This window comes from Platalea leucorodia, assembly GCF_965183815.1.
Source record: "Platalea leucorodia genome assembly, chromosome: Z".
NCBI lineage: Eukaryota > Metazoa > Chordata > Aves > Pelecaniformes > Threskiornithidae > Platalea > Platalea leucorodia.
Window position 1 is genome coordinate 81611574 of NC_138858.1, and position 23942 is coordinate 81635515.

General features: G+C 39.3%; 1 protein-coding gene across 1 annotated transcript in view; it reads right to left on the reverse strand.

The window, feature by feature from the left end:
* Positions 1–1174: 1174 nt before the first annotated feature.
* The window catches only part of HAPLN1 (hyaluronan and proteoglycan link protein 1), a gene marked incomplete at both ends in the record, with an annotated part of 28557 nt that continues 5789 nt past the window's right edge, over positions 1175–23942 (reverse strand). Inside the window, 3 exons of the mRNA XM_082335660.1 lie at positions 1175–1464; positions 8660–8962; positions 18542–18913. Of these exons, the coding sequence (XP_082191786.1) occupies positions 1175–1464; positions 8660–8962; positions 18542–18913 (965 nt within the window). The remainder of the gene's footprint in view (positions 1465–8659; positions 8963–18541; positions 18914–23942) is intronic.

Consider the following 23942-nt stretch of genomic DNA (forward strand, 5'->3'; position numbering starts at 1 on the left):
CATCAATAGTTTAAAAATCAGATCTAATTTTTAGATAAAAATGAGATGTAAGGAAATAAAGTGTTTTTTTCTTTTCTAAACCTAAATAGCTGGTTTCAGATTTTATTTAATAATCTTATTCTAAGACTTAATAATTTTAATGTTTTTTTTTCTAATTTTTATTTCTTGTGAAGTGTAAATAGGTAAGAAATATTAAATATTGTAATGTTCTTTCATTAAGACAATAACATTTCAAAGGCTAATGTAAAATCAAGCTGCTAAAGTTTACAATTTCTCTGTCCAGCAGTTTATTTATACAACTGCCCTGAGTAGATGCTATATGCTGCTTAGCAAATGGCCTTTAAGAGTTTAAAAATAACTCAGTAAAGCTACTCAAAGGTAATACAACACTTCTCAGGCATCTTTAATTGGAGTTAAGAAGAAAATAGTATTTTCTCATTAGTTAATTATTCATTCCCTCATCAATGACTTATACACAACAAAAACACAATTGAAATGTTCAGGAGAACTAATTGTGCTTGTTCCTATGCATGGGACCATGAGCTTATTTTTCAGAAAGGCAAGATTTTAAATTGTAAAACTAGTCCTATTTTTGTGGACTGTTTTAGCTGCTTTTATTAAACTCTGTGTAGTTCCCATGTGAAAACAGTGAAAACAGTTATTTTCTAACCTAAGTTTTTGTGAGGTTTTTTCCCAAAACCTCACTGATCCCCTTTAACAAAAACATTATCTTATTTCAAAATTCCTAATATAATCAATTTGCAGTGTTTCTCAAACTGATACAAACATGTAAAATTTGTGCTTTTAAAAGTTTCTGCTTTGAGTAGCCTTACATTCCATAATTGTGCCGTAGCAATCATCAAGCTCTATTGCATGCCCCATTCATGAAAAGTATATTTTGTTGGGATGATGTAGCTTAAAGAATTTGGCTCTAAAACTTCCTTACCTAGAGCTTCCATTAAATTATATTAATTTAAAATATCTATGGAATGATACTTTTACAAAAATATTAAAACAAAACAAAACAAAATTAATGGGTTGGGTTTATGAAAATGACTCTTTACAGTAAGTAAAAAAGGTTTATCACAGTTTTGGTAACTTGCATGAGTTCATATCAAAAAGAAATCTTTCACATGTTCTTAATGAATTTAAAACTTTTGTGCTCTAGGTATTTTCAGTTGTATGCTCTGAAACAGTAGACACCATACAGCTTGTGCTTTTTATCAGGGAAGCCTACAAAGCGAACCGCTGCTTCGTTAGGACTGCAGCGTTTCCTTGGCCTAGAGATTGGGTAGCGGACGCTGCCGTCAGCTAGCCATCCAGCGTCGCAGCGATCGTACCCCAGGAGCTTCCAGGCGGCAAATATCTGGCCAACTTTAGCAATCTGAGCTCCATCCTTCAAGCACGCCTGGACGGCTTCATCGTAGGTCAGCTTGGTAGGGTGAATTAGGTAGTAAAAGCGACCTAGTAAGAGAAAGAAGAAAAAAGGGTCATTAGTGACATGATTAAGATGATGTAATATTATAAAGGTGGTTTGAGGAGAAATGGGGATGTTCCACTGCAGAATCATATCAAACAGTGGTTGATTTGGGACTGTGCAATTTGTATGTTGCGCTGTTAAAAATATCTTAATTATTTGTATAGTAAGTTGATAAATATTGGGAGTAAAAAAAAAAAGGCAAGTAGAGAAAACAGACTATTTGAACAAAAAAAAGTAGCACTATATTTATTTCTGTTAACTTAGCACAGCATGGCATCCCCACCTTCACTTGCTTTCAGTGGTAACTGAACTGTTGCAATGCATATTCATCCACAGAGGAAGAAAAAACAGCAGGAAAAATTTCGTGGGAGAGGGATGTTGGAAGACACCCTGGGATTCGGAGGACGGCACACATTCTGCGTCTGACTCTATGTTGCCAGATGTATTTACCAACAAGGTGCCAATGATAATCCAGTCAAATATCTGAGGAACTCCACAGATTTCAGGCAAAGCAGATCTCAGCAGCTGTATCTTACTGTCAGAGAAGGGAAATCAGTCAAACATCCAAAGCAGTGTATTTCTACCTTATGCTCCCAGCATTAGCTTAAAACCATTCCGAGTTTTCCTCTCAGAAGCATGGCATAGCAAGATCTGGCCTTTGATAGCATTTAGGTGATAGTGGCTGGAGGTAACACATGCAGTTTTACTCTCTGACAAGGTTGTGACCTTGTTTCTGATTAAGTAAAAGCACAATTTTATTTTTTTTTTTCTGTAAGAAAGCCGAGATACTGCACAGCTTCTCAGAAGCAGAGTTTGAGCTTGTGGTAGATCAAAACCATGCCTGTCATAAGTCTTCATTAGCAGTGTCAAAATCATGTGCAGCAGTTTTGCAGTTCTGTTTCTCTTTAGGCATCAAAGGGTATATCCTCACGGTAAGACAGCATTGAGCTGATAGTACTGCTAAGAAAAATGTGACTCCATCCCAAGGTAATGAAAACATATACCAGCAAGTTAAGCTCAAAAAGGAAGTCTCCCCTACTAATCCATAAGCAGCAATACTACTAACATTAATTTCATTTATCAAGGCAATATAAATTCATTGTAAGCCTTTCATTCATTATACTTAGGGTAATTTATCATTGCTGATTTGACAATTAACCAAGTGTGAGGTAGAAATGGATTGCAGAGGAATACTGTTTCTTTGAAGGAATAATAATTTCCAGATAAATTCACAATTTTTCAATCTGACTGTCCTGTAAGAGGCAAGTTAGCTGAAAAACAATGGAATTTATTCATGTGGGGATCTTCTAATTCCAGAGCACACTCTTTATTTCTTAATTAAGAATGCACTCCAGAATAATATCATTTTTCTTCCTCATAAAAACCAGGCAAACACACAAACAGAATTCTGCTCAGTTTCAGATCACTTCCATGGCAAAGAAAATGTGGTGAGCAAGATGAAGTGTTACGTCAGTTCCAGATCCTTGTAAAAAACAGCTTTTTTCTGTGTGACGACATGTCAGGTCAGATGACAATATAAAGATGATTGAATAAACTTTGTGTAAAGGTTGGAAATTGTATACCATGACAAGAACATTAAAAAAAGAGACATGTACATTGCAGCTGTGGTGGAGAAGAAACTTTTAAAAAATTTCATTACTGTCAGAGACAATATCTATAATACATCCACAGAAAACTGTTGAGAGCAGATAATCTACTCCTTTGTAAAATGCCTGCTTAACTCCATTTCAGCAATTTGAGAGTATTTACAAGGTGTCGCTAAAGAGAATGTTTATTACGTGGAAACCTGTTCCTACTATATTATTAAGAGGTTTCCACAAAGCAAACAGGATTTCAGACTTCGGGGAACAGGGATTTGGACTGATAGTATGTAAACTTCACCTAGCTTATTAGCTGCTCTTCAAACCATATGTCAATGGAATGTAATTTCCTAGGGATTTGCAGGAAGGTCAGGCTTTTGACATATGACATCAATAATAAAAACTCCTATGCTATGCCCCTTCCTTAAATGGAGAACTTTAATAGTAAACCCCACAGGGGTGCAATGTGTGTCCAGAATGTTTGATTAAATAAAATTCTGTTAATAAAATCAGTACAGATTTGCTGGTTTTCCCCTACTAATAAGTTAGAAGCGTTCCTAACTGTTCAATCTTAGTATTTATTAATTGTTGTGGAAGGAGAGGGAGGCATTAACTCTCTGTCTCTCATTAATATCTGGTAGTTAGGTCACTCCTACAGAGGATGAACGTGCTGGATTTGACTTCTCATATCCAAATCTTGGGGAAGAGGGTTTATGCAAACCTAATCAAACCCCATCTATAATAGCTATTTTAAGCTTTTGCATGTAACAGAACAGCTTACAGAGGAAAACTTGAGCACTTTAATACCCTACACTCTTGTGACTGTGGGAGTTTGAGAGATGCACCACCCTTGGAGATTTTTCCAAGCTCAGCTCTAAATTGAGAGATTTAAGAGTAAGTTTTTATATTGCAGCTGCGTGTACTAGACAGTGGGCCATCATCTTCAGAGGCACAGAAAGGCAGTACCACCCCTTTCGCTCTTTTCTGCATGAAAGTGTTAATGCAATGCTTTCAGAAGAGGGTTTCTTGGTGGAGTGCTCAGAGAGGATGCCTCCTTGTGCATCCAGCCATCAAGTGTCTAAGCACTTGGGCTCAGCCCTAAGACTACTCCTGACAGGTTACTGGCTTGCTGGGGCAGCCTCTTGCTCAGCCTCATGGCTTCAATGCTGTGCAGGGGCAGCCAAGCAGCAAGCTCTGCCTGATGGGTGGCAACACACGTAGAAGGAATGCTGAGTGCAGGACTGCCTTTGCAGCCAGCGATTGATGTGTACACTGAAAAGCTTATGGCCACAGAAATCAGTTAAGTTGTTTTACTGTGTAAAGAGCAAACTGCTCTAATTTGTGGTTTCATACAGCCATAAAAGGCATTCTCGGCAGCCAGCAGGGTGTATCTGTAGCTTGCACAACATGTAGACCCTGTCATCTGCTCAGCAGACTCGGTTCAGTATATCTTATAGCAATACTAAATCGTTGAGAGAGGCCATTGCTCCTCAAAATTGAACAACATTTAAAAATTTGTGATGTGGGAACAATTTTTAAAAATTCTCTTCCAGCTCCCCCCAATATTAGCAGTGAATCTGTTGAGTCAGAAGCAACCACTTCCAAGAAAGGTTACGAAATTTTCTTTTGGGGCAGTTTGTTTCTCTTTTTGGAACAATGGTTACATGTTCCCAGCTACAAAATATTCTGAAACAGTCAAATGAGCCATCAGCATGCATTATTTGGAGATGACTTTCTATACCTTTCTCCCATTTCAATGGATTATCAAATGCATTACTGTAATAAACAGGTGGTTCACAGCTGCACTTTTAATACAATCCCTAAAATGTATTTTTTGTATTTTTAACTTTGCTAACATGAGATTTTTACTTGATTCTGCTAGAGCTGATAACAAATCAATTATGCACTATGGTTCTGTGTGCAAAGTTTATAACAAAATGTTAATGAGCAGAAAGTGTGATACAAGCTCTACTTATACCTTTTTTCTTTGAAAATGCTTAATTATAGAGGAGCTGATAGATACATTTATATTTAGCTTACTTAACACTTTTCAGTGTAAAAGAGTCCCATGTTTTTTTCTTCAAGAAACTCACTGTTCTCCTTCAGAAACCCTTTGAAATTAAGCAAAGAATAGCCGCTCAGCTATACCATCGTATGTTCTTTGTCCCATGCCTTTTGGGCTCCATGGGGAAGACTGCAACAAAAGGATTTAGCTGCATTTATTTGCTTGAATTGGTGTGTAGAAGCCCAAATTGATGTTCCAGGGGGAATATATGGAAGAGGAACATCCTCATTCCTTGGGGCGGAGATGGGAGAGAAATTGGGGTGGTCTACAGCCCTTGCAAACCTTCGGATCATGGCAGGTTGTCCCACCATGTGGGGCAGGAACCTTTAGCTTTTCTAAAGAGAACATGGACTAAAGTGGCTCCTACTGTGAAGGAAAAGCAGAGGAGAAATTGGCTGTGAGGGAGCGGAGCTGAGCACACAGACATCCGGAGATTCCAACATGGAATTTCCAAATTTAAGATAGATACTTTCCACTTGTGTGTATTCATTTTCAATAGTTTTTATCAATGTGAGGAATGTGAAAGCAGGTTGGGAAACATGTTGCAATCCAATAGTTATCCTTATGGAGGCAAAAAAATTATGTTACTTCACAACATTTTGATGGATTTAATGGATAGCATTATGCTAATGTTATTTTTTGCATTATTTTATGAAACACATCACTATATATTCTTATAAACTGGTAAGTAGCTGATACTACTATTTATGAAGTGTATGAAACATTTTCAGGTTTTTGGCTTTGCCTGCACAGGCAGAAAACATGAAGAGTTCTATGCTGGTTCTATGAACCAACAGAATGATTTGAGTATGAAGCAGTTATACAAGCAGAACAAAATGTTCAACTATTGACTTATACTAGCCTAAGAAAAGACACTGCAGTCATAAAGTACTAAGATGACTTTATATTACATTGCAGACAAACTTTGCTAAAACAATTTCCCTGTGCAGGCAATAGGACTGCAGGTAGAATTCTTCACTAATGGTATAAGAAAACCTTTTTTTACTGGTATTTTTTTGTATATTCAGCTCATCACAGATGGGATCCAACAGTTCCAGAGTGAAAACGCGGAACCTGGATTTGAACTCACCACGTTGATGACTATTTTTTAATTTTTCACCTTAATGGCTGAATGTAATTTTGATGGTTTGTACCTTTCTTCTTCAGGTATAAAACAAGGTTTGCGTGTATTTTAGACAGAGAATTTTTATCTTTGACGACCAAACTATTTAAAATTGAGGCCTTTTTTTTTCTATGATCCCTGAGATCATAATGTATTTGGGGTATTTCCTTCCCTAAAAAGAACCCACTTAGCAGAAATCTAAACCTCACTCACCCTCTTTCTTCATAGCAGCTCCCACAACTGACGCTCTTTGAGCATTTTTTTTTTTAAGTTCACCTTATACTCCCCTGATCCTGGGGCCCTTGGCATTTTTCCAGCTCCCTGACATAAAGCTGAAGGCTTCTCTGTTTTATACTGTCAAGAGACTCCAGCAGTCACTGCCACTGCTGGAAATGCATGGTGTTCTAACCACTTCTCATTTTCCTTGGCTGTTCCTGAGCTGAGAGAATCAATATTGGGTGTTGCAGAAATAGCTCTTAGCCACTATCTTTGGCAATTGCAACCTGGTGGCAAAATGGGTTATTGTAAGCTTTTCCCTTTACAGTGAGAAAGCTGACGTATGCTGTTAAGCGTACATAAACTATCATCTATCTGAAGTGTTGAGCTGAAAATAGGAAGTTAGCATTTTCGGAGAGTGACTGGGTTTATTGTGGATATTAAGGTAAGCTTGGGACATGAATAGCGGAGGACATATAGCAGGGACATGTGAGGATAAGGTAACCTGGTGAGTTGCTGGTTAAGGAAATGGACACTGAGAGAAGCAGAAGTCCAGATTTTCTGCTGACACCTTGAGAGACTTACGTGGCACTGAGCTGTAGGGAACTAGAAAACATGGTGCTTGGCTCTAAATATCATCCTATTGCTGTGTAGTATTCTATCTTGCAGGTCAGTTTAACAGACTCACCAAGGATAAGATTCATTTTAGTGTCTTGTCTTTGATTTCTCTACTACCTGTATACCTTATTCTCAGCTTACCTCATTCCTCTTTTTCCTTTTCTCTCTCTTGCTGGGTCAATGGACAGACAATATTTATCTGTCAGTACTTTTTTTTTTTTCTCAGAAATCATTTTTCTCTTTCCTTAAGACATACTGTCCAGCTGCTAGTGTGGAAAAGGGTGGTGATTGGTGACTAGCAGCCACAAACATTTAGTCTGCAAGCATTATACATAGCGCAGCTATCACATTTTAATTCTTTTTCCTTGTTTATTTTTTTCCTCCGTGCTATTTCTAGAGTATAGGGTTAAATCTGCATATAAGAGATGAGCTCATATAGGATTTCGCCTTGGATAAATGAAGCAAGAAAAAAATGAGCCAGCATTTCATGGAATGATGCAGCATGATAAAAATCAGCTAAACTTTTGTTTCAGACGGCATCCAGCCTAATTTAATATTGTTGGTTTGAGGATTTGGGTTTTTTTTTGAGAGGGTGAAGCAGACTTAGCACTGCAGCATATCTTCTGAGAGCAAGGCTTATGTTTATTTTTTGGTGTGCTATAGGGCAAAAATGCTTCATTGTGGATAAGCAATCTGTGCATAAACAAAAAAGGCCATGCTCCTTGGTCTGGGTGGGCTGCAAGCCAAACATGTGCAAAGTTTCATAAGAATTATCCACAAGTATGATGCTGCAGAGGATTGTAGACTCCTCTTGCACATGTTCACTTGCAGTGTTCCTCTCATTCACAGCCGTGCTTTCTAAATCCTTTTCAGCCACTAGATTAAACCTGAAATGACAGCAAGCTGAGATCTAGTCATTTTATTCCTGAAGTAACATCTACTAAGTGCAAAAAACTTGCAGTCTCTAAAACAAGGTTTAGAGCAGACCAAGCCCAGATCAAAAGTGAACAGGGTTTTGGCAGTATACTAAATTAAGAATCTAAATTATTAGGCATAAAAGCTAGAAATAGCTTTGCTGATATGGAATCATTATTCATATTAGATCTGGTACATGAGCAGGAGCTGCTTGATACCACAGCATAGATCAAGTGGTGATCAGAATTTTGTTTTGGTGATATATTTAAGTTGTAAAACATCATAATTATAATTGAATTCAACAGGAAAGCTCAATTAACTAATCGCAGGTTTCTTCATCACTTTAACTGAAATAAACTGGGCGTATATCAACACTAAAAGAGTACATATAAATTTTAACAGGGTGAAAGCAGAGCTATTAGAAACTCCTGCCAATACAAGTTCTGAGTTGTAAAAACGAACTACGTGAACATGCAGCAAAGACAACTTTACTCTGCACATGTGTCCTTGTAAATTCAAAAATAACATTTTCCAAGCCTAATATAAGCTTTGACAAATCGAATATTGCTTGCTGCCATTGGAGTTTCTTTCCTAAGCAAAGAAACAGTCGTTTACAAGATAGGGGTGAAGAAGGCTCTTACCATTGAAGTTTGAAGTAAAACAGAAAACATCATATCGGCTTTTATCTTTATCCCAGAACCCGTAATTCCTGACCCCAGGCACTGTGTTCTTCCCTCCACAGGGCTCCCTGGGCTTGGTGATGGGGTACTGCACGGAGCCGTCGCTGAGCCAGCCGGCGTTACACCAGTCCAGCCCTGACCTCCAGGCATCGTAGAGTTGGTCAAAGGAGGCAATAACAGAGTCTTGGTCCAGACACGCTCGCTGAGCCTCAGGGAAGTTTAAGTTGTAACGACCCAGCCGTGGAGAGTAAGGGAACACGACACCTGACATGGTAGAAAGAGGGTGAGTTACTGAACACCGAAAGAGCAGAAGAAATGGAAATAGCACTTACAGTCATCAGAAGGAGGAATAAAAGTTAACACCATGATGTGTGTCAGACTGTTCTTTTATTTCTGGGGAAAAATGCACTGTCAGCACATCAGCCATTAGGTTTGAGAAGGGGATTCGGCTGTCACTTACCTAGCTGGCTCCTCTCCCTGTAACCTCATCCCTTTCCCAATGGGAACCGTGCCAGGTCTGCACGTTGCTCCCATCTGTAGCTTTGCTGTCCCCACTCTGATCTCACCCTTGTGCGCTCTAAGAGTGCCTAAAGATGAGCAGAACTGGCTGAAATTTTGCAACTACATGCTTTTAATCAGAAAATTCCAGTTTATCAGCTGTAAGATCAATTTCTCATCTTAAAAAAAGCAAATTAGAACCCAGCCTAGTTCTATTTTTTGTGGGATGGGATTTGGGGATTTTCTGGCAGTCACTTAGGAGGAAGAAATTGTAGAACAGAGGCATAGGAACCATTTCTTTTTACACATAGACATTAAAATGAAATGTTTTGATTGACATAAGAGAACACTATGTTCTTTGCATGGATCCTTGCCAAGATTTCCTGGAGGTTCAAGACAGTTGTTTTTTTGTTTGCTTGTTTTTATTTTATTTCACATTATCCTAAGAATGGGAAGGTATTTCATGCCTGGCTTAACGGCAACATTTCAAGGCTAGACTGGTAGGAAGCATAGTTTTAGTGTCCTGAGGTCTTAAAGTAGGAAATCTATAGGGAAATAAAATCAGTGAAGTTGTGTGTGTTTTTAGGGAGACTTTTCTGCTACTTTCCAGCTGTTTTTTGGCAGTTTGTCACCACTCAAGGAGGGAGAGCTCCTCACAGAGGACATCAAGGAGCAGGTTTCCCCAGTTGCAGATGGTGACCCTTGTAGCACAGAGCATGCAGCAATGCAAGACAGCCCTAGTAGGAAGCCATGTGAGACACGACCTTCCCTCACTACCCCTATGGCTGCCAAAAGCACTATGGCTTAACCAAAGGATGCTTGCCAGAGAGCCACTGTGCAAGGAGCATGGACCTGCCAAATGCTTCTTCCCAGCCCTAAGGTCCAGCCACAGGCTGGCCCAAAGCCCTGTCTGTTGCTCATCTGTGGTGAGCCATTGCAGACAGGTATGGCAGAGAGACCTTCTCATAACAGAGGACATCCAAGTGGAGATGGGAAATGTGGGGACACCTCCAGAATTGTTTCAGCAGCAACATTTAATCAAAGTCATTGCCCTTATCTGACAGATTTTTTCACAGTATATTTTCTTGTTGTTTTATGAAAAAGATCTGTAGTTAAAAATTAATTCTTGAAGCATGAAAGATGTTTCAGAAAATGCTGAAGAACCACCTCCCCATGTGGCTCTGATAAAAAAGAAGAGAGAGGCTTGAAAGAAAAATTTGGATCAGACCATTCTAATCTTTGGCAGGGTTTAGAAACTTAACTCAGATCTAAATTTTACAGTTGGCTTTAGCTCAGGCTCATAATAAGCTGAAATAAAATGGCATCAGAGAAGATCCAGCTCAGAATGTTTATTCTCAAGCATCTCTGTAGAACTAAGTGCTGTAAGATGCAGAGGGACTGAAGACAAAATAACACATGACATGAGCCAAAAACTTTACACTGGTATAAACATCCATCTTTCTTTTTACTTTCTCCCTGCTGAAGAATTCTCCCGCCTATCACAAGTTTCTTGTCTCTGGGGCAATGTAGCATAGGATAGAGAAATTGTATTATGGCCATGCAAGACCATCACCACGCAATGAAGCCATTCTTCTTTCCAATCATTCAAACGCACTTCAGTGTCTATTCCACTGGTATCTTAATGTCTCCTTTCTTTCCTTTCTCTTCCTCGCCCATATATTGTCCACGAAGCATTATTTTTGTTAAACAAAGTCTTCATTACTACTAAACCTCAGGACTTGGTCCAAGAAAATAAAGCATGCAAATGTAAACTGGGCAGAGTAATAATAAACAATATTTTGCTCTCCTTCAGCAATTAACTAGAGAGTCTGCTGAGGTTCTTTGCTTTTGTAAATCCTTTGTTAAGGGGCTTTTCAGTTATTAGCTGTTCTGAACTATAAAGCATGAATGAAAAGTTACACAACACGTCCTGTTAATTGTAACGTCATAAAGAAGAAGCTGTAAATGTTTCACGTTTTTCTGTATGTCTGTTTTTCCTTCCGCCTCCTCACCTCTTTTTAAAAAAATTATTCATTCCCCCTCAGTGCTAATGGGCAGAAATATCACTGGCTATAATAAAAATGTAGCAAATGTCAGAGGAGTCTAAGCTTTATTACTTTATTAGGAATTCAATACTTATTATTTTTCCAGAACTACGCTTCCCCAGACAACCAATTCCTTGTCCAGTACATGTGTTTGATTTGCACACACATGTGAAAAAAAACCCCTAAAATCATCAGAGGTGGATATTTTTTAATCAAGATCTAAAGTTACATACTTCTGAAAACTGAGCAACAATTAATTGGAAACGGTTCAAACAGATTTGACTCCTTAAGGTTTCCAAAATCCCTTTTTAAAAGGGGTTAAATATGTATGTAAATTTGTTACAAATCTACTTGAGTTTGACAGTTTGGGACACAATGTTTTAATAACATAAATACGCACAAAATTGTAATATTAGCTTTGGGCTATACTCGGGTAGACTGCATAGAAGCTGATTTTTGTTTGAGTTCATCTGCAGTACAAGCCTGCAACTGATTAGCATTAATTTCACCCTGCAGATGGGGGTGGCCATTGGTGATTTGGTATAGCAAAATTGACTGGGTATGTGTTTTGTGTAGCTTTTCATTATCTTGCATCTTTGTTAATATAAATTTTTTCTTCTGCATTTCCCTATCAAACATAACAGTGAAATTCATAGATAGATCTTATTATTCATCTTCCTTTTGTTACAGTTTAACAGTGCTGCACTTCAGTTAATTGCAAAGCATCATCTTTGGTCTTGGATCTTACAACCTGTCAAAAGATAATCCAGCCCATCTGTTCTTGAATGGACAAAAGCTGTCCTGAGGCTTGTTACTGTTCCCAAACTACAAACTAAATCTCAACTCCTGACTCCAACATTGTGTTTTACCACTAGACGAAACAATCATTTCCAAACATTAACAAATTCAGCTTAGGAAATGGAGGAAGAGAAAAACTTCCAGCCTCAGATGGTTAAAATCTGGTTATTTTGTGGGAAGACTGAGTTGAGGAGCCTTAACTTGACCTTAGTGATTTGGCTCCTTACCCTAAGGAAGCAGCTGAGATACTTGTGAAGCCTTCATGGGGAATATTAATTTACAATATAGACTTCACAGTGTGGCTCCTCTCCCAAACACATGGTTGTCTGGAATAGGTCCTACCCACCAGGGAAAGACCTCCTTTCCTCCAAGCAAGAGAGGAAGAACCCGAGACACATCAATTCAGTGGAGAATAAATCTGCTAGTGAGAGAGGAGGGCTGGGTGAGGCTTGCTATATGTACCTGTGAAAATGCAATTGCAGTCCTGAAAATGACTGTTGTAATAGAAATTAGGATTTCTACCAAATTGCAACATAAGAACTAGATGTATAACATATCCTCCCCATATGCACACCTGTATCACCACGAATGCCTTTTACTTTCAATTCTGCAAATGTACAACTCTGCTTCTGTGATTGTGGCTTTTACGGAAAGCAGAAGATACAATATTTGTGTGTCCTTTGTAAGCTATTTGTATTTCAGAGTCTTACATGCGGGTAATCCCTAAAGTTTAGTGCAAGTGCTTTGCAATTGTCCATTCACTACAGACATGTTGTCAGTGCAAGGAGCTGTAATGGTTATCCAAGACAACAAGGTGAGGAAATAATCTTAGAAAGCTAAACTCCTGTAACAATTTATGGTTGTCTATTAAGCCAGCTCCATACACAATTAGCACGTTTAAGAGTATTTACACATAGAACAAAATAACACAAATTTCTGTTGGTTCATATGGAAAAAAAGGTCTTTTCACAGCCAGAGTAAAGAAATGGACTTCCTTGAGTTCTAGCCCAAACAGAAAAGTAAGTTTTCTTGTAGCCAGTGTAAACACCGGGTAACAGTAAGGTTTGCTATATACTATACTGTAGAGTACAGTTTTATGTTGGCAGGTTCATATACTTAATGGCAAAATTTTCCATGCTGGATTTTTAAAATTCAGTAAAAAGTGGTAAGTAAGTCCCTTATTTTCCTTGACAATCCATCTCCATTTCTCTGCCTGTCAGGACTGTCAGATACGTGATCATTCAGCACAGACTCCGTAGGTGGGCCACTAGCTGTCAGCAGGTATCAACCTCCCTAAAAATGAAACTGAAGTTTGAGATGGTGTCCCTCCAGCCCATGGCATCCTGTAACCAAGCTGCCAGTGGAATTGCTTTTTTCTGACAAATACAGGCATATGAACTAGACTTGCCTGGCCTGGGGGCAGATTATTCCCTTATTTCCCTACAGCCTTTATCAAAATTTGCAGAATATTGTCTGTCTTTGCTCTCCTTAGGCTAATTAGTCCTAATTCTTTTAGCATTTTCCTTGCAGGTCATCATTTCCAGATAATTTTTTTGCTGCTTTATTTTGAACATTTTACTTCACCTGCATCTTTTAAGTACCATTTCTCACAGCACTTGAAAACACAGTTGTGTCTGCAAAGACCTGTTACCCTGTCACAGGAGGAATTACATTGGTCTGTCATGACTTACTCGACAAAATCCTGTTGTCTTTTACAAGACTTTTTGTTGTCTTCTAGGCATCCACAAATAACGTGTCCTATAAAACCAGTTTTATAGCAGAGAGAACAATAGATTTTCATGCAAAGGGTATTTAAAATAGCTTTTTATGTATGAGTGTAACACCAATACGCAGAAGAAACAAATATGACATACATTATTAGGCTAAATCTGATTTCTCCTGCTGTTGAGAGCATGGAGTTGGTTCCATATTGGTTTCAGCTATGAATTCCCCATTGCTTACATCCATACATTAGAGCGAATGACTAGATTAGAAGATGATTGCTCTGACAATCTGGAAGAGTTTGTTTATATTGAGCTTATGGATTTGTTTTATCTATTTTGAACTATAAAGTCTGTTTTTTAAAGAGATGCCTGTTATTTTTCTAACTCTGTCTTGGACGTACAGGCTAACATACCTCCAAGCAAGATCTTAAAACCTGATGGGTTTTTTGGTTCATAGAGTTAGTGTCTATCTAGAAGCGGCTTTCTACAGAGATTTTTAATGGCTTTATCTAGATCTGCATATTTCTGGTACTGTTGAGCATACAAAGTAATTATTTTACATCCTGTATTGCAAAACTACTGCGTTCAGTTATCACCTCTCCCTGAAGACAGAAACCATATAAAAAAATTCCTAATAGAGTAAAAATCTGCCTTTGGCAGTTTAGCCTTGTTCCACTTTCTTTGTCACCTGGCCCATGAACCTCATGAAGGAATAGTACACAAAATCTGTGCCTAAGCAGTGTAACTGAGGGCATTGCATGCCTGGGAAGCTGAAGCACACAAACCTGATGTAGTGAGATTCATTACAATGCCTAGTATTCATAAGAAAGGAAAATAGTAAAGCACTAACATAAAGAAAATTTAGTGTAAGAAGTTGAGAATTCTTCCTTTGCTTTTGACTCTCGCAACAATATCCATCTGCCATAGGAGACCTTTTAATTTGTTAAGCTTTGGACTCCCAGGACATTTGACAAAGGGTGTAAAACTCATGATCCGTAATTTATGTGCAAGTGGAGAGTAAGGCCAATTCAGTGAGAAATTGGCTTTGGTGACAAGACCAACATTAAAAGTGTCCTGGTCTCTGCAGTACTTGACATTTCTTGCAGCCACTGTGTCCAGCCCAACCCTCCTGCCCTTAGACTAGTCTTTGTACTTAAGGCTACAAACAGGATGATAATCATGACATGGCTGAATAGTTCTTAAAGCTGGTGGTTGTGAAACACTGCAGTGAATCCTAGTCCTGAGCTTTAGCTGCTAGACAGCACTGTCTTGCTAGTGTAAGTGGAAAATGGTGTGGTTCTGCATTAAATAATAGTGAAGAAAACATACCAAAAACATGTAAGCTATGTTACAAATACAGACTGAATCTAATTCCACTGTTTTTTCAAAGCTAACAGTACCCAATTATTATGAACAGTTTATTTAATGGCAATCCCAGGAGGCTTTTAATTCTAGTAAGAATAAAACACTACCACATTTGGAGAAGAAAAAAGGTCCATTGAGGTAGAGGTCAACTATTTTCATATTGATATATTAACACGTTTTTGCCAAAGCTATACTGTTTGTACAGTGAGCTCACATTGGAGTGATCAGCTGTTTTGCACTGCTAGCGGGCACTCCTGGATATAAATGGTTTTGTCTTGCTGCCAATTAACATCCTTAGGGCCACCATCTCAGGACATCAGGCTATTGATGCAAATCCTTCCCACTGTGAGATTAACCTTATTATTTAGAACAGATGCAGAATGTTAGGATGGGCTGATGATACATTTTTATTTTTGTCCAAAGATTGATTTTTTTCCCTTAATCTGTTCTGCATTACTCAAACACATGAAACAGCAATTAAAGCCAGCACTGCTAAAGCTGCAGATGAGATGAAAAAATAAGCACAGGGGCATACAAACAGAGGAATACATTCCATCAACTATATATGTCCACTGTAAATATAAGTGCATTTTAATCATCGTCATTTTAGAAGGAAACTTCAATTACACTTAGACCCAGAATCACTGGATTTAGTTGCCATAAGCAGAACTGACATTGACACGCTTGTTAGTCTTATCTCACTTCTTGAAAGGTTATGTTTTACCATGAAGTTTCACAAATGGAATTTTCTTGTCTGCTTACGAAACATCACTCTATAATGTGAGAAATGAACAGTTTGACACCTCTCCCATGCCTGACAAAAATCATTAAAAAGACATTGTTCCTTATGTTTAGCCAGACCCTAGTTAATATATATTTAAACTTTCCTTTGAGCAGAGATTGGAACATTCTTGGTTGAAGAAATATGATTCCTCCTATCCTTATGAATTTCTTTATTTTGGAGGTGGGGGAAAACAGGAAGGAGTGGTGCTGTTGTACAGGATGGGCTGGAGTTGGCATACTTCAGAGGGAGACACTGTTTAGAGTAACAGCACTAAGCTAGAGAGGACTGTATGTCAGGAGGTGAGAGCCAGACTTCGTATCCAATGGGCTGGTGCTATATCATGAAACAGTCTCAGTAAAAAAGGTAGAAAAATCTCCTTTTTTCAGTTGTGTTATTGTATGCAGTAAAGAAAAGATTTCTTATTGCTTTCTTACTCTAGTATCAATCAAATATTGCTTTTCAAATGTGGATCTCTGCATGTGCATAAGTATTTGTACCAAGCTTCAGGTAAAACTTTCCGATCTGCCACTACACCAATCAGCATCTGCCCTTCCCCAAGCACTCCTGGCACAGCAGGAAGCATTTGTACTGAAACCTCCTTGCTTTTAGTAGCAGAAAGCTAATGAACTTCAGAGTCACACTGCCAAGTGGCACCAGATGAGTATCTGGTCCAAATGTGTGGTGTGATGAACAATTTAAAGATTTTACACTGCTCTGACTCTTTTACATTGGCAAAAATATCATAATGCTGTAAAACGCAGGGTGTCTGATGGGGAACAAGATACATAGTTATTTATCTGGAATATCTCAAAGCCTGATAGATATGTACTTAGGATGTAAGGAGACTGTCAGAAGAATATTATCAAATTATTGAGCATCCTCACAACCCAGGGCTGGGTTCCAGGACCATCTGCACAACAGTGCGAAAGGAGAAGAGATGTGCTGGGGTCAAACACAGCTAAACAGATGCTGCATGTTCCTGACCTGGATTACATGGCACTTACTATTCCTCACGTGCAGGAAGCAGCTGCACTAAAGCATTTTATTTACATCTGTATTGTCTGGAAGCCACCCTTTGAGGTCAATCACTCTTGTCCCCTGGGGCTGCCCATCTCATAATGTGTCCCCTGATCACAGAGCCCATACCTGCAGCCTAGGCAGCTGATCAGAGCCTTGCTTTCACTTAGGTAAAGCTGAGCATGCCAAGCAGAAACTGCTCTCCCTTCAGTGGCCTTTCTCAATGACAGCGGCTGCAATGGGCAACTACTGCAGTGGCTGCCTGAGCGAAGAGGAGATTGAACATGCGGGAGACTTTGGCTGGCAGAGAAGAATAAAATAAAATGCTTTTTCCTCTTACTTATTTCTGTCTTCACTTAAAACTGTTTTAGAAAAACTGGACATGTATATGTCCAGTTTTCTTTATCTCCTAAGTTTGAAAATGACAGTGTGCATTCTTATTAAAGATGGATTATGTGAGGTGAAACAACCTAAACTGACTATCGTGCTGGCATGGAAACTGTGCAGGGCCTTTCTGCACTCAGAAATAGAAGGTTTCAGCAGCCTCCAACCAGGAATGGCAAAATAGATGTAAAGAAATAAGCTAAGCCCATGACATCTGTTGGGTTCACAGAAAACTCAGCCAGTCTTACTGTGCAGGGTAACTATATAACCATCATAATGTATAATAACCCTCAATGAAAAAGTCATATATTTCACCTGTTTACAGGTGTGAGAGTCAGGGGGTTGATTTTCTTCTTTTGTTTTCTTTTTCTTCCTAACTATTTTTCACAAATAATGTGGCTTCTATAAAGTTGTCTCTGGCACACACTTGCTGGTAGGTATAAGGGTAAGAGACATCTTCATGCAACTTTTAGTTCACTGCTGAGTTCAGTGTAGTGCTTTGGGGAAAAAGGTCAAATGTTGGTTTACATGCATTGAATCTCATAAAATTTTTCTGAATATCATAAGAGTAAAAGGAAGCTGAATTTTTTGCTCTCTTTAAACCTCTTTCACTAATTTTTCTAATGCTTTGTATTCTACTGTTTTCAAGAATATTGCTGAGAGAAATGACTACAGACTACATGTAGGAGTTGTCTTGGCAGGCAATATAGAGATCTATTTTATGCAATTATAAGGCTGGAAAAAACAAAACTATTTTCTCTGGAAAACTACTTTAACATTTTTCATCTTTGTAAGATTTGTATTTGCTTGATAATCTAAAGTGTCCCAAAGTTCTGTAAAATGGCTATTAGGGGAATATTTAATATAATTTTGCCTAAGTCTACTGTAAAAGCATGCAATGACTTCTGTAAAGTGATAGGAGCAAATTAAAAACATATGGAGTTCTTCATACTATGTTTGGTCATTCTTTTTTGGCTCCCCTCACACTGGGTCTCACTGGGAGCTGAATGTGCCATAGGCTAGCATAAGTCATAGAAGTCCTAATGTTCTTCTAATTTATGATCGCTGTCATGGGCTGTCAGGCCAAGATCCCCAGAGCACAATGAATCCCACTTCTCAGCTTGCTGTTATCATTGATAATATAATATCAGCAGTATTAGGAGAAAAAAGCAGCTATTCCTTAACACTGCGCAAATCTGAATTTAAGTGTAATTCAGGTGTTACTTACCTTCCAAATTCAGAGCTACCACTGCTGTATCATCCTCTAATCCTTCAATCACCTCGCACTTATACCTCCCATAATCCTCCAGTATTATATTTGTAATTATAAGAGAGGCATCGTTTTCACTGCTTTCCCTCAGAAACACTCTGCCCTGGTAGTTTCCGTAGCTCTTTCTGTGGTGTCCCATTGCAACAAAGACGTCCACTTCTTTGAGGTAATCTGAGGTAAGTTTGGTCCACTTGACCCGGATTTTGTGGGTTCCTGAGCCAGCTGTTGATGTGTGTTCATGGTAAAATTTACATGGCAGTGTGACATTGCCACCCCGGTGTGAGAAGACTTTAGCTTGCTCTGCTACCACAAGTAGACGAGGTCCATTTTCTGTTAGGATTCAAGGAGAAAAACAAAACCAAGAATTAGTCTGCAATCTACCTTTTACAGAATGGATATGATCAATGCCATAAAAACCATCAGCTATATTATACATTAGGACTGAAGAATCAGTTCCTTGCAATCATTTTGTACCTATGCCGTTGTAGGGTGTATAAACTGGTTATATATAATCATAGAATCATAGAATCATTTAGATTGGAAAAGACCTTTAAGACCATCAAGTCCAGTCATTAACCTAGTGCTGCCAGGTCTGCCACTAAACCATGTCCCTAAGCACCACGTCTACACATCTTTTAAATACCTCCAGAGATGGGGACTCAACCACTTCCCTGGGCAGCCTGCTCCAGTGCCTGACTACTCTTTCAGTGAAGAAGTTTTTCCTAATATCCAGCCTAAACCTGCCCTGGTGCAACATGAGGTCATTTCCTCTCATCCTATCATTTATTACTTGGGAGAAGAGACCGACCCCCAACCTCCTTTGAGGTAGTTGTAGGGAGCGATAAGGTTTCCCCTGAGCCTCATCTTCTCCAGTCTGTGTGTGTACACTCCCAGACAGAGAGTGTACCGGTTCGCAGTATTGCCCCCTCAGATACGCAAAGGCCATCCTATATACTCCATAGTCATGAAGATACAGTTGTATCAATATATTGACAGAGTCGTACAGCTGGTAGGTGAATGCCATCATCCATAAAAGGCTCCACACAAAAATCCCATATTTCCCTGCATGTTGTTCCAGAGCTGTCCATAAGTGCTACAGTTTTTTCATAATTCAATTTTTATGTACGGACTCAGCTTATTCAGGCAGCAGCACACAAAGCCCCTCATGATCTGGGATGCCATGAATCACACTCATAAAACAGAAAAAACATTGATGTATCAAATAGCACTATTTATATTGACAAGAAAAGTGTCAGCATAATTCTAAACTGTCTCATTTTCTATACATATTTTCTTCTAACATTTGAGTTCAAGTTCCTCTTCTGACATATTTCCACCAAAGTAAGGAAGTCCAATTTATCTTCAAATGTAAAATTTGGTCCTCTTCTGGCCCCTTTCCTGATCATGTCAATCTGTTTTTTCCTCATCTGTTTTCCTCATCTCCTTCAAATTCATCACTATTTTTTCTTTGATATTTTGATGTCACTTTTCACACAAGCATATATTTAACTGGCTGGCTCCTCTCCTCCTCACCCTCACCCCAGACTCCCTGCTCTCTTTTCTCTCAAGTAGGTCACTATGGCTGATGCTGCTCTATGAAATCATTATGTTTAGGATAGACAGCTTAAGCAGGTGCTTGCTTCCAACCTTAAGTCTCTGGGGCTTCTTTGACAGGCTGTGCTGCCTTGGGAAAACCCTGGAAAGCATAGATTTCATGGTGGCAGTCACCAGATGTATCCAAAAGCGAGAATATTTCTTTCAGTACTTCTTGCCTCTCCTCTCATGCACTGTTTGCAAAATTGATTTAGCAAGCTCAGCGCTCCTGTAGGTATTGTTGTCCTCTATCACTGAGACACTGACCGAAACTAGCAATCAATCACCAGCACTCTGCTTCCTGGGAAAGAATTACTGACCCCACTCTACATAACAGATTGCAAAGAAAAACTTTGTAACTCCCTACGTGTGTTCAGCAAGTCAATGTAACCACCTAGAAATGTGACTCCTGACTTAAAGGCTCAGTCTGGCTCCCTCTAACTTCAGCAAAAGCCAAGGCTAAGTTTCCAAACATGGGGACTGCTGAGAGGCTGACCCTGCAAAGGCTAGCACCAATTTTCTGCTGGCGTCCATGGGGATGAATCTGGATTGATAGTACAAAACCGCAGAAATGCATGCAAAAATGTCATCAGCCAGAGAGAGGTGTGGATGACTGAAAGAGGGAAGAACTGGGATGAAGATGGGCTGACAAACAAGGTGCCAGTGATGAGCCCACCAGGGAGTATCCCACCAGGCCAGCTGTCTGTTCACAGCACTGCAAAAATGTGCAGTGTGCCCGCAGCCATGGGGGGGGTTCAGGGAGACGTTAGGATCTGTAGCTCATAAATGTCTCCAGACAGTCCTAGGCTTCTTAATCTTGTTGACAGGTCTGCAGGCTAAATGATATATTAACCTAAACTGCAGTTTCAGCTTGACTTCACTATCTGTCCATGCTGGCTACACTAAGCAACAGAAGAAACCCCAGGGTATGTATCATTTTATGATTATGCAAACATGTTCAGGGATGGTAATTGCAAAGACAAGCTCACTGAGTGCAAACTTGCATCTGCTTAAGAAAAACAGGTATCCAAATGTGTAGTTCTTTGCCAGGAGATGCTCTGTCAACAGCATTGCTATTACCTGCACAGGACAGACCAGCCAGGGCACCAGCTTCCCCAGGAATGAACAAGCTTGAGTGCTACAAGTTGTTTTACCAGGATGAGAGAACTTCCTACCTAGTGAAAAATCATTACTGCAGAGCAGATCACGTGCAGCTCCATATAACTGGTTTTCTTTTTCACTGCCCTTCTTCCCAGAGGTGAGCAGAGGCTTGGGGCTGCTCCAATAACCCATCTTCCCCCTTTCAGAGGAGAGCATCCAAGGAAAGAGGTGATATGAGGCAAGGCACCATGGAAAGTGTTGCTAACACTGTTTCCACAGGATGAGGAGAAGGAAAAAAGGGAAGGCAGCCAGGATGGTTTGTCTGTGAATTTCCCTGTTTCCTGCAGGGACAAAGACGTTCCACAGACTTCTGTCCACCTTGGGAGGAGAAATGTTATGCTTTGGGGTGGTTATTACCAAGAAATCTGAATCAGAGCTCAACTATGTTGGGTCTTTAATAGTGAAATAGTCAAGTTAATAAATATTAGCAGAAAGGACTGGGGCAGGAGGGAGAGTTTGACTCAGGCTGCTAACGCTTGCTCTTTCTAACAACGGCTAGTCTATGCCAGCAAGGCCTGGAGACTTGCCCAGAGCACTGTCACCTCTGACTCCAGTGTTAGCATCCTAATGCGGTGGTGTACCTCTCTCCTGGCTGCTTCCCACCTCTTCTGGCCCATTGCAGCAGCTGTTACCTGAGTTTAGATCTCAGTAAGTGTAAAGAATAGAGGGGATGGCAACCCGGGAAAGGAAAGAAAAGCATGGCTTTTCTCAGCCTGGAACATCTCCTACATCCCTGGAGGTTCAAAGGGAGATGCAATGCTTGAAATATGCCTCCACCCTCAAGTTTTCTAAAAGCCAATCCTTTTTAAATAGAAAAAGAGGTGATGTGCCCTTCTCTCTGGCAAGACAATGGGGAAGAAAATTACATTGCTGCTGCTCCCAGACCTAGGAGAGGAGGAAGGAAGAATCTCTGGCTTTTGAGGAAAAGCATATGTCAGACTGGGGGACGCACAGGCAGCTGCACGCTATCCACTTCAGTTTTACTCTCCACCTCTCTTTCTCCCTTGTCTGAATGCTATGCAATTAGCACTGCTGTTCCGGTTGCCATTACTTTGTACACATCTAACCTTGGCTTCAGTGTGATTCCCATTTCAAGGACAATAAATGGACTTGCTCTCATGATGCCAGAGCTCTCAATTCAGTCTCACCTGCTGGCTTATTGATTTAGTTCCAAAGTTTACTGCTGGACACGTATTCAGATTTGTTTGTCTTTTTAGTGGTTTTTGTTTGTTTGTTTGTTTGTTTTTGGTTTGTTTTTGTTTTTGTTTTTGTTTTTTGTGTGTGTGTGTCTGTGTGTTTTTCTTTTTATTTGTTTGGTTTTTTCCTCTCTTAACTGGCTTCTGCACTTAAGAGTAATGGCAAGCCAGGTTGGGAAGGCCAGGAACATAGTGTAGGGCAGAGAGGATGAGTCATGCAACGCCCCTGGGCAAACAGCTTTATCCACTTTATCCATCAGAACTGTCCAGAAGCTTATGCTGACCTGGCTATGAAACTTGATTATTCCCACATTTTAATGGACTAACTTACAGAGCAACAGTGGAGAAAAAAATGTGCATTTTTAGAGGGAAAAAATCGTAAGTCCGGGATCACGTCATAGATGTGTTTTGTCAGACAAACTATATATTTTAACTAACTACCTTTTTACTTTTGCTTTTGGAAAAAAACAAAACAAAACAAAACAAAACAAAACAAAACAAACGCTTGTATATCAACTGTAAGACTAGGAAAAGCTGTTCTTATTTCACCAAAGCATTAATGTAATTTTATTTATGTCACAAGAAAGAAAATACAAGCATCAAACTCCCATGTTTCTAGCTCTCAACTGACAGGATGAAATACTGTCTACACATTACTTTTAAGGTTTGACCTACAACTGGTAAGAGAGATGCTAGATAAATCTTAGGTAAAAAGTTCAGCTACATAGTTCCGAACCATAGTAGAGCTAAAAACCCCCCATTTTATAAATGGCAGAGAAGAAATCTGTCTCTCCAACATAGAGATGATAAGATTGAGGTAAAACATTTTTCTGGCGATCCCATCTACTCAACCTGAGAAACGTGCTGGAGGGAATTGTTAAAGGGGCTGTATTAACTCAAGTTGAGGTTTCTAGGAGACCTAGCAGCACATAAAACCATCAGAGAAATAACAAACTTCAGCTTTTCTAAAATATTGCCACTTTTTGCCTTAAAAAAACTTTAAGCATGTGATTTCCTCAGTATAGATAAAGAAATTGCATGAAGATCAGGCCTCATAGAACAGGATAGAACAGAAATCATGACAATGTCTCTGCACCTCTTCTGCACAGAAGGAAATCTTTGTGGGTGGCATTAAGACTGTTTGACAAAACCAAAGTATCACACAGAATCGGTGAGGAGCTTTTCCAGTTCTTTAATTACCTTTAAGTGCTATATATATGGAATTAGACTGATGTAGCAAGTAAAGGCAAATTAGTAATTTAAATTTATGTTTAATGTGAATCCTTTTGTTTGTGTAATACTTTTTTACAACCCAAATATACTGGTACCTATCATTTAAGGTCTATTTTGGAATATGCCGTCCTTAATGAAACCAACATGCCAACAGGAGGCGAGGTTGCTCTTTGCTG